The sequence below is a fragment of the Paracoccidioides brasiliensis genome (genome assembly GCF_000150735.1).
Source record: "Paracoccidioides brasiliensis Pb18 unplaced genomic scaffold supercont2.6, whole genome shotgun sequence".
Taxonomy (NCBI): Eukaryota; Fungi; Ascomycota; class Eurotiomycetes; order Onygenales; family Ajellomycetaceae; genus Paracoccidioides; species Paracoccidioides brasiliensis.
In genome coordinates this window covers 964,512-976,340 of record NW_011371363.1, presented here as the reverse complement: position 1 = coordinate 976,340, position 11,829 = coordinate 964,512, and the positions used below count along the sequence as shown (strand labels likewise).

Below are 11,829 nucleotides of genomic sequence, written 5' to 3'. Positions count from 1 at the left end.
TCTCTTAGCCTTTTCTTTGGACACCCCTGACTGGTGCGTTTTCTTCGTCTCACATCCTACGCCGTTAACCAACCAGCTTTGCTCTCCCCAGCTGCCTCCTTATTCCTCCTTCCTGAGACCTGTGCCTCCCTTTAGAATCGTTCCACGCCCAACAGTCTCGACGACACTTCTTATTTTCCTTTTCTTCACCTTACGTCTACCCCCTTTCGATACAATTTTAATGCTGGATATGTTTCTGTGAAGACTTATTCTTCCCCCCCCCCCCCCCCCCCGGCGGTCTACTTTCACTCGCCGTAACAAAAACCTACGCGGCTTCAAGATCGTCTGCTGCCCCAGTTCCCCCGAACAAAACCTGTCAGTAATCACGACCTTTATTGCCCAGATCCGTCAATCTTCTTTATTTTCCTCCCTCCGCAACTGCTTTGAAACTCCAGTCGAATACCGACCCGGTCATTCCTTCGACTCGATATCTCGACTCGATATCTTCAGTTCAACTTCAACTTCCTGTAGCCTCCCATATCTGCGCAGAACAGTCCCGCAAAGCTATACGTATCCATCGTCCTTCAACAACTAGATATCTCCGTCTGCAGACCTTGCTGGATTATTGCGCAAAGCTGGCCTGCTTCCCTCGAGGGTTGGATGCTTTCTAATCGGTCCCACGATTTTCTTTCTACCATAACCTGCTTAATTATCACTGGACTGCAAGAACCTGTGGCAATCTCAACAAGAACCGTGAGCTATTTATTAGTCTATGTCCTCGCCCACCCCTAGAGATTCCCGCTGTTCCGTTTCCCTCCAGCCATTGGCAGTCCTATTCTTCTCAGAGAGAAGTTATAGATTTTGAAAATATTCTTCTATCACCCGAGCATAAAGACACCTTAATTATATAATGACTCCCTCGTCGAGGCCTGATGGCCACCTCAACCTTAACTATCTTCCATCTTCACAGCCCATGTCTGGCACCTCGACTGGAAGCTCGTCACCCAACGAGCAGCCAGGATCGAGTTCCATGAAATCTTCCTTTGGAGGCTCAAACGGGTTGAATAACACTGGAGGATCGCTTGGAAGTGCAAGAATGGGGGCCGGTTCCCCTTCTCATGAACTTGGGGCTCGTTTGTACTCTAAGAGGTAAGGATTTACTTGAAGACGCGGCGTTGCTTATCGCGGCTGTAGCTGAAATATTTTATTAGAGCTCGAGAAATCCAGGCCCAAGAAGGTCTTGCTCCAAATATCTGGGGTCCCCCAACAAGCGGCAACTCAACCCCTCTTCGTGAAAATATACCGGAATCCCCAAGTCAAGACGAGTTCCCAGACCTAAACCCCGCACCGGAGAGCAATCTCACAAGTCCCGCTCGTCGAACAAGAGCAGGGACAGTCCCCTCTCGCTTTTCCCCCGTTGGTTCACTCAACGGTGTTAGCACCCAATCGTCGTTTACCTCGAAAACCTCGAGACCCACGCCATCAACTAGCCCATTCCGTCCTCCCGCTGTATCGGCCCTCGACTCTGCTAATAGAAGTTCGGCTCCTGGGAGCGGAAATAGCACAGCTTTGCTTTCACGCCTCCGTGCCGGATCCATGCCTCAACGCTCAAGTGTTCTTGGCGGTTCTACTCCATTTGGTCCTTCGTTATTTTCCACCAACTGGTCATCAGGGAGGGAGAGAGCAACCACTCTGACAAGCATTCGATCATCTGAAGGACCAGTCTCACCCGCCCAATCTTCGTTCTCGAGAGATGGTCTCGCTGATGCAGACGTTAGAACCTTAGATTACCTTGGCCTTGCTGAAACTCCACAGCAGGTCCGGGCACAACTGGCACGCCCATCCGTTGATCAGCTCATCCAACAGCAGCAGCAGCAGCAACAACAACAACAGCAGCAGCAGCAGCAACATCAACAGCAGCAGCAGCAACATCAACAGCAGCAGCAACAACAACGGACATCGTCCCTACCTCCTCTGCTTGCGGACCTGGTATTGCTGAACAAAAACTCTACCCGTTTCCGCTCTTATTCTGTGAATGCCAAGGAGAAATACGCTGAAGATGATGAAGAAGCTTACGGACACCATTATTCAAACGTTCCATCCGGAACCCTGACTCCTTCGGCCGCAGCAACTGCTGCCCAGCTAGCGGCAACCCAGGCACAAATTCATCAACACAATCTTGCTGTACAGGCATTTGCCAACCATGCGTCGGCGAATCGTCCCCGTGCTCGCACTGCCGGTGTCTTGGACACACCTCCTCAGAGGTCGTCGATCCGCAACTATCTTGCGACCCCTTCCAGACTTGATAATAGCATCAGCATTTCAGACTTACGTATTTCCGAGACAGGAGAGTATGACGATATTCCGGAAGCTGTTCAAATGATGCAACTGGGTGGGATGCAAGGCGTGCGACAGGGTCTTGAGATTGGTGGTGAAAACAATCTTGATGGCCCCACCAGAGCGTTGTGGATTGGCAGCATCCCCGTCTCAACCACAGTCACTTCCCTCGATGCCATCTTCAATGTGCATGGCAAAATTGAGTCGACCAGGGTTTTGACCCACAAAAGCTGCGGATTTGTGAACTTTGAACGTGTCGAAAGTGCTATTCAAGCTAAGTCCCTTCTTAATGGTAAGGAAATATTCCCGGGTGCGGGGCCAGTTCGAATCGGATTTGCGAAAGTCCCAGGGAACTCAGGCGCGGCAACTCCTGGTCAAAATGGTGACCAATCTTCGCCCACCCCGGACTCAACCAGCAGCCATGGAGGAAATAATTCATCTGAAGGCCAAGAGCGTGCATCACAAACGGACAATGCAAATAATGCCACGTCCAATGTGCCTGTCATCCCACAACTGTCTGAATTGCAACCAGAAATGAGCCGAATTGTTGCCGAATTTGATGCATCCGAAGAAGAATGTCAAAGTATCACGTCCAGTATTAAACGTGCAGTGGGATTTGATTCATTTGTGGACGAAGTACCTCCCGTTCCCGAACCAAGCCAAAGTCGGGTACATGATGCTCCTAGACTTCGAGATGTTCGAAAACGGATTGATAACGGCACTCTTTCGGTGAATGAAATTGAGGAGATTGCAATTGGCATGCTCCCTGAGATCGCAGAATTGTCTTCCGATTATCTCGGCAACACCGTTGTCCAGAAGTTGTTTGAGTATTGTTCGGAGCCGATTAAAGAGAAAATGTTGGTCGAGATTGCCCCTCATCTTGCTGAGATTGGTGTGCACAAGAATGGTACCTGGGCCGCACAAAAGATTATCGACGTGGCCAAAACTACGACACAGAAACAAATGATTGTTGATAGCCTCCATCCGTACACGGTGCCACTGTTTTTGGATCAATATGGCAATTATGTGCTGCAATGCTGTTTGCGTTTTGGTACTCCCTTCACTGATTTTATATTCGAATCCATGCTTAGTAGGATGTGGGAGATCGCCCAAGGCCGATTTGGGGCGCGGGCTATGCGTGCGTGCTTAGAAAGTCACCATGCAACAAAGGATCAACAACGTATGGTAGCTGCCGCTATCGCCCTTCACAGCGTTCAGCTGGCAACCAACGCAAATGGTGCTTTGCTTCTTACATGGTTCCTCGACACATGCACGTTTCCTCGTCGACGTACTGTTCTTGCCCCTCTCCTTGTTCCCCATCTTGTCCACCTTTGCACCCACAAAGTTGCGTATTTAACTGTCCTCAAAGTTATCAACCAGAGGAACGAACCAGAGGCCCGAGAAATTGTACTGAAAGCCCTTTTCTACAGCCCCGGAGATGAAATTTTGGAGAAGATTCTCAGTGACCAGACGTCGGGGGCGACATTAATTTTTAAAGTTCTTACAACACCTTTCCTTGATGAGAGTATGCGAGGCGAAGTTGTCAAGACCGTTGCTAAAGTTCTCACGAAGTTGAAAACCACAACGAGTCAAGGTTATAAACGGTTAATGGATGAGGTTGGACTATCGTCCCGGAGCTCAGGAGGCTCTCGGGATACTTCTCACCACACTAGGGATAGCCAAAATGCGCATAATGGTAATGACAAGAATCAGAACCGCCCGACATCTAGACAAGCCAGCAAAAACAATTATAATGCCCCACCCCTACCAGAGAGACAGTACAGTGGACAGTTTGCACCAGGGCTCCAACCTCAGCAGTCCTTCGATTCTCCAACAACAATGGCACGATCGATTTCATCAGAGCATAACCTTCCTCCCTATGATCTTTATGCAATGGGTGGTATTAACGGTGTTAATGGGTTAATGAGCCTGCAACCCCTGAACAACAACCCAACATTCCCACAAGAAGCTACGATACCAATGACCCAACAACAACTCCAATATCAAGCATATCTGGCAGCCCAGTCCCGCGGTATATCCCCAGCTGGATTTTATGCTCCTCAAATGGCTGGAGCAGGTTTCAACGGCTTTGCAGCAGCTCCTGCCGCCACGATAGACACCTTCCGTGCCATGCAACCACATAACTCACCTCTCCGGGGTCCTCCCCCACAATTAAATGCGAGTCCAATGCTGCATCAGCCTGCCTTCGTGCCACCTCAGTTCAATCCGGCTGTGAATAATGGACAGATGTATCCTTCCTACCCACAGCCATTCTACCAGCAACCCAATGCCGCTCAGGTGCCACTGCCTGGCGGACGCCGTGGACGTGTAACTTGACCCTTTCCTTACGTCTGACTCTAAACCCTTATCCGCTACCTTTTTAACCTGTTTGCTTTATTCAGGTCTAGATAAACTAACATACCTCTCATTTCCGCAGAGATAAAGATAAACTGTGTGCAAATACTGCAGGACGTCTTTTAAAGACCATTTTTCTCCTTTTTCCTTCAGCTTTTCTAATTTTCTCGTCTAAAGAACATTTCTTTTTCTTTTTTCTTTTTTTTCTTTCTTTTCTGGCAAATTTCTTGACAACAAAGAACCTCTCCCTCTCCCTTCTGACTCAATACGAAACGTCTTCGGCAGAAAATTTTGTGGATGAGTTTCCGTGCCAATCCCCTTACGCTGGATCGTTCAGGGGTTAAGAAAAGGACCCGTCCACAGGGAGGATCAAGAGGCAATCCTTTTGTTCTCACGATGGATCCGTTTCCACTCACTATCCCACCCACTTCCCCCTGGGGCATATGCAAAGACCTTCGTCTGAAAAGAAATTTGTACGGCGTTAACTGCTGTCTCAAGTGTTCTTTTATTTCAAAGGACTATCTCCTGTTTCTTCATTTTGTTTCTTTTATTTTCCACCATATGGTCTTCTTTTCTATTTGAAAATATAGTTTTTATCATCACTTGTTTAAATTTTACTCAATACTTCCATGTGAACAACCAAAAAATCATCCTGTGGAGATTTCATGGAGGATATGATGTGCTCTTGTCACCTTACTCTTATTTACTACTGCCTCTTCTTGTTATTTCTTGACGCTGATATTTCTACGTCATTAAGAGGGTTTTTTTTTCTTCAATTCGTTAATTTTTTCTTCTCATATTTTGTCTGTGTCTATTCTCTTGTCTATGCTACCCTTCATACTGTGAGAATACTTCTCTATCTGGCAATGTGTTAACAAATTATCTTCAAAAGATTCTCTTGTTTTTTCTTGTTCATGGTTCTTATTTCTTTCACTCTCTCACCTCCCCCTTCTTCCTGTCTCCCCTTGCTAGGTTGCGATTAAAAAACATCCTAGAGTACATTACACTATAGGAATGTGGATTTGGAGGAGGTCATCTGTACTCTTGTGTATGTGCCTTGTCGGCTTTGAGCCAAGTGGCGTCCGCGAGAAACCCGCCTGCCTACATGGCGTGGCGGGATATGGAGCGTGACAATGGCATTGGCGATTTATTTGTGTGTTTTTCACCCTTTGAGTTTGATCCTTCGACTTTATCATTCGTAACGAATCTCATGATATTGTGAAAATCTTTTCTTTTTTCTTTTTTTTCCTTCAATTTTTCCTTGGAACTATTTCTTTTTATTTTGTGTTAAGTTGGCCTGTTTCTTAGCTTTTTTCCGTTGAAATTTTTAGATTTTTAGCCTTCGACAAGACCTTGCCTTTTTTTTTTCTTTTTTTTTTTCTTTCTTTTTTTTTTTTTTAGTTAACTTCTGTTTGGTTTTTCAGGTTTCAGACGTGAGAAATAAAGGATGTTAGAGGAATTTAGTGAAAATATTTGATCTTTTACAGGTTCATATTTAGCAAAAGAGATGGAATGTTTTAATTTCTTCCTACTTTTTGCTCTATAACCGGTGTACAGTTCTTGCTGTTGAATTTGCGTATGAAAATATTTTATCAAACAATGTTATTTCACGTTCAGTTAAAGTTAACTAACTAGTTACAGAAACCATTCTATTCTCATCATCCATTCCCATCCTCTCTCTATCTCTTTGTTACATATTCTTTTTTCCATCGGATCTGAACTAGGCATCACAGATACGCCACAAAATTCCGCCCACCACCGCTTATTATTCTTTCCTTTCAAATCCGAATAGCTAACCGTGGCGGTTTAACACCTTGTATATAGATATATATCAATGAAGCGAACTTCAGAGAAGAACACAAATCAGAGGGGAAAGTAAACGTACAGAATTAGCACGCAGTCGCGTAATCAAACCTACATCCAGACGAGCTCTTCATGCGACCAGGTAGCAGCAAAAGAGTGTGGCCTTGCTGTTGGACTTGAAATAAAGTGTAATCGTGCGGCGCATCTGTAGTTGCGTAGCAATCACATATAAGTAGTTCACTGCGAAGCAGCATGAGACACGTATATATATATATATATATGTAAAGAGAAGCGAAAGAAGAAACAAAGGGGTGTAAAAAGAGTCATTCTTACCTCCTCTAGCTCCCAAACATCCACAATCCTCTCCAAACCAGCGCAAGCAGGGATGCCGTAGTAGCTTCCATGCTCACGTCTGCAAGGCGGAGGATCCTCGTAAGTTTCCCCTCTTAAATGGGAGAAGGGCGGTTGCTTGCTGCTGCTGGTCGCTTATGAACGTATCAACTTGGTCGGGCTTCGGTGATCCGTTAATGGATCTTGACTTCTTCACTTTTGATATTCTGCTGTTGCTGCTCTCGTGCTGGACTTAGATTTGGTTTGCTGGCTTTATGGTAGACGGTAAGGTTCCCTCCCTCCTTCACGGCCCACTTGCTTGCCTCCAAGCCGCCAGCGCCAGATGCGTTGCCGATTTTATCTAAGGCTTTGACGAGGAGTTTTGCTTAGGTTGATGGGGATGTTTGGAGCTTGCCCAGCGAGAGGTGAAAGGGATGGGGAGCTCATGGCTGCTTTCATTGTGCCATGTCAGTTTTGCTGTGCTTGTTGGTTGGTTGGTTGGTTGGTTGGTTGGTGGTGGTGGTGGTTTGTAGTTGTTGGTCTGTTCTTGTTTGGGTGGAGGTAGGGGGTTGAATGAGGTTGGTGAGACTGGTTTAACACGGATCTTGGGGCATTTTAGGAGGTTGATATGTCAGGATGGAGAAGCTTGATGGGGGGAAGATATGCTGGGGTCGAAGGCATTTATGCTAGCTTGGAAAGTCTTCAGGGGCTTCAGCACCAAACATGTATTCGCTCCATGAAGTACTGTACGTTGGTATTAAGGGATGAAATACATTAGGATGAGATAACCCATGGGAGGATGATATGCTGTTCGTGTTGAACTGATGGTGGAGGTTAGTTAATGGTGGCTGGACAAGAGTTCAGGGGACCACCAAAATGTGTATTCACTGTTCGTGGTGGTATTTGTTAGCAGCTAAGTGAAGTAGACGGTGCCATCATCAACGAGCTGGATATCTTGGTCACTCTCTTTACCGCCTCACACGAAGCATTCTTGCGTCCTGGTGATAGTCAACATAGCCAAGGAGTTCATGTGTACACTGTTACAGTACCTCATCGCAAGAGCGTAGATGAATTCAAAGGTAAGATTAAGGGGTATCCTTCGTTATATCTGCACGTAAAATTTTACGCAGATGAACGTCTCCACACGTCCCGCATTCACGAGCATAGCCGCAGCAGAAAGTGCAGCGGAGCTACATTTTGCATTGTCTTCATAAAAGCAGCCCTGTCTCTGGCGGAACCTTTGGTCTCGATGGAGGGATATCCCAAGTCGACAAGCGTTTATCAAAAGGGAGCCATCTTAGGAATGGAATTTGGTACGCCCTGCAGACTGGCAAAGGGAATGAATGGCATCATCATTGTATAGAAAAGAAAGAAAAGAAGAGAAAAGAAAAAGAAAAAGAAAAAAAAAAGATAGATAGGCAGCGCCAATATGCCCGATGCCAATGCGAAGGTAGTTTTACCATAATTATTGGGAATCAAGAATAGTAAACAACAAAAAGCTGTTGCAACTCCACATCCGTGCATAAAATACAAAATTTAAGAAGGACAAAAATAGAGGAGCAAGAAACCAAAAGGAACAGGGCAAGGAAAAGCAGAATAAATGCATATAGCCACTAGCCAGAAGGGACGGGGACAGTCTCCCAGTTCTTCTCCCCCTTCTTGGGATTGGACACCATGACCTGCAGATCTCGACGACCACAGAAACCCCCAGTTCCCGCCTTCCGTTTAATCATTTCATAAGAACCCTCACCATCAGCACCTTTGAGAACCCAGACTTTTTCTTCCACTTCCTCCCCGGCTATCTCTGCCCGTCGCGGATTGAATTTGGGCATACCAGCCACGGCATTTATTACAGCGTTGGCTATGGAATACAGCCTTTCGAATCTCTTAGTGACGCCAAGCCACGACAGAGTCCTTGTGTCGTATGCAACTCGAACGTAGGGATTCATATAGATCTCCGTATCAACAGGTTCGCCATCCTTGAATTCGTATGGTGGCCTTTGGATGTCAGCATGGATGAGACAGCATTCCGAAGCGTCCCAGTAGGTGTCGGGCTCAGCGCGGAATTTCATAACTGAAGAGCGGCGCGGAACTAGGGAGGTTGGAGTCCGTCTGTCAGCCTTGTGTTTATTCTTTCTCTCCCCTTGCTCTTCTTCCGGGGTCTCCCTTCGTTGGAAGAACTTTGCATCAAATGCAACCATCCCGCCCCAGCAGCTTCTAACTCGAATGGCGTCCTTTTGATCGAGAACGTCATGCCGGCTCTCAGCCTTGCCTGCACTAGAAAACCATGGGTAGAAAGGAACTCCCATCGAATATCCCTCAAGATCCCTCGTTGCAAAGGTATCGTAGAACTTGAATGGGTTAATGAAATCTACGGCACAAGCGGCACGGTATCGCGCCTTACCGTCCTTGTCCGCATTGGTGGAGAATAGCAGCTGAAGAGCGTCGATGGGATCGAAAACGATGTCGTTGAGGTATAGCAGTTTATCGAACCGACCGTTTGCTGGGTCGTTGAGTGGGAGGAGTGCACGGTTTCGAACCTCAGCTAGGTATGCAACCCGCTTTATGCGCTCTGAACCATCTACAAGGCGGATGTGAGGCAAGGATGTCCTGTCCATGTGCTCCTCGTACACTATCGACTTCTTGCATTCAACTCTCCCCTCCAGCTCATTCAGTGCAGTTTCACCCTCGGGACCACTGTCATTCTCGTATATACTTAAGAATACATTATCATTTCCTAGTAATCTGATAAGCTGAAGAACGTTCTCCCCCCACCTGCCCCGTGCAAGCTCGCCATCTCGATCGTATAGACTAGCAGCAACGAACACCTTTTCATTCCGTGGATTACCGGCGCCTGGACTCTTTGTGTTTAGAGCAGCTTGCCGGAGAGTATAATAATGAGCAGGAGGGTACGTGTAAGACGGACGGAGTAGGGCGGTAAGCAACGCGAGGACGAGTATTAGTCCAGAAAATGAAAATGAAATGAAACAGAGTCTGCGGGGGAAGAGGCGGCAGCGAAACCCAGAGTGATTCCTCTTTTTCCATGCAACCTCCCTTGTGCGGCCGCGTGGGGGATGTCGTCTGACGAAAGGGAGGAAGGAGAGCAGTCGCGATATCAGCGAGGGGGGGGTATGCAGATAGCTTCGGCTGGTTGTAGGATGCGACTCGAAGTCTGCGGCGTCGAGATCGAAGCTACCTCTCGAATCGAAGGACGAGCGACTAACCAGCTCATACTCATCGGGATGCAGGAGTCGGGGAGACATGTCGCGGGCCCGCAGGATAACAGGGGCGGCGGGGGTCTACCCTGTCCGCATCGTATGGCTTTGCCTACGGAGAACTCCGCGCTACTCCCGTTACGTGGGAGAGTAAGCCCGCGTGCGGTCCCGAGGTGGTGCCGCGAGCCCGTGCCTGTTTTGACACCAGTAAATTGGGAGGGAATGATAGCCTTGGTGGTGAGTGACCGGTGATGAGGTCTGGCAGACCTGAAGGATTCCGACTCAGGTCAGCAGCATCTTCTTGGGCTGGGGGCCTTAGCCAGCGCTGAGTCAGCTGGCGCCTCTGTCACTTCACTAGTTGGTTGGTTAAGCTATAGCCAACACTTTTTATAAATCCATCATCTCAGATCATAAATCCAGCCTTCAGAATTGATGTGCAAGAACCGATGTGAGCTTGACATTCTTCACAAATGCGCAAAGGATGAAAAATCACCCATTTTCCATAACTACTGTGGCTAGTTAGCGCGGAATCTGCAGACGTGCCAAAGGATGGCGATGATATCTGCATATCTTCAGAGTCGCAGAGGGAGATCCGTTAACATCGAATCCTGGCTTCCAAAATTCACATTACGGGTTATCCTTAAGGCATGGGAATGGATCAAGAACAAATGTGTGTGGGCCGTGAATACCTTGTGAATGCCTTGCAGAACCTAGGAAGATGGAGTGAGTGAGATCTGTATGGAAGAACCTAGCAGCCACTTAGCATGTTCCAAATCTGGTATGGGAGCTACAGTTAATGTTCTCTCTCATTTTCAACGACCTCTTCTGGACTCACCATCTCTCTCAGTGGATGTGAGAAATATCTGTCGGACGATCCTTGAGACCCGCGAAGCTTAAATAGAGCTGCCGGAGGAGGTAGCTGCAGTGGGAGAGGAACATGGAAGCTGGAGAATGGATGATGCAAGCGATTGGCCCTCTGCTTCATGAAAAAGTATTCCACCAGATGCAGTTCTTCTCCTCGTGCCCCGCGATCAGAGAATTCGTGATAAATGCCTAGTTATAATGTTGGTGAGTTTACAATGATTAGCTGTCTGACGACGAGCCCTCCACCTCCAGCTAGTTACACCCAAGCCAGCTGGCATGACCTCTCCCTGGGGAAAGAAGAAGAAAAGAAAAGAAAACCCATTTTAATGCAACCACTTGACATATCGGGTGTAAAGCGATGTCATTTCAAGACGCCTTGCAGACGATAAGCAATAAACAATGAACTTGTTTAAGCCGACAGCGCTCTACACAGTTAAATCTCTCCAATCGTATCTCGTATCTCGTGTTTCGTATGTCACAGTATTTGGCGGAGGTTGAGCCTGGTTTTGCATTTTACTTGGTCGAAAACCCTCTCGATGTATAACAATATCAGTTAAACCGCTACTTTCGTGTTTTGTCCTCGGGTAAGGCTGATATTAGCCTATATCAAGGTTTGAGCTTACAGGATTCCGACTCAGGGGAGCTTTCGGTTAAGGTCTCCCCCACCTTGCTGCGTCATACTGGTGCGAAATGAAGAGACATACGAAAACAAAAAGTAGAAGGACTTCATATTTATTGCGGGAAAGCCATTTCTGGACGCCTATTCATCAATCAACTTTCCCATCCAAGCATATGTAAAATCTTTCAGGTAAACGCATTCCACCCCCACCCTTTTTCCAAACCACGAAGCCACATTCACATTCCAAAGAATATATATAAAGAACCCAATGTCCGACTCCAAAATTCACATCCTCAACCCGACCCCCTCCCCTCCCCAGCTCAGCTA

General features: G+C 47.1%; 2 protein-coding genes across 2 annotated transcripts; one reads left to right on the top strand and one right to left on the bottom strand.

The window, feature by feature from the left end:
- Nucleotides 1–889: 889 nt before the first annotated feature.
- On the top strand, nt 890–4,653 carry PADG_05377 (uncharacterized protein; the record flags this gene model as incomplete). The annotated part of the gene is made up of 2 exons (XM_010762680.1): nt 890–1,128; nt 1,191–4,653. The coding sequence occupies 2 exons, from the start codon at nt 890–892 to the stop codon at nt 4,651–4,653; spliced, it is 3,702 nt and encodes a 1,233-aa protein (XP_010760982.1).
- Nucleotides 4,654–8,417: 3,764 nt separating this feature from the next.
- On the bottom strand, nt 8,418–10,067 carry PADG_05375 (uncharacterized protein; the record flags this gene model as incomplete). The annotated part of the gene is made up of 1 exon (XM_010762679.1): nt 8,418–10,067. One exon carries the CDS (start codon nt 10,065–10,067, stop codon nt 8,418–8,420), a length of 1,650 nt encoding a protein of 549 aa, XP_010760981.1.
- Between the last annotated feature and the right edge of the window lie 1,762 nt (nt 10,068–11,829).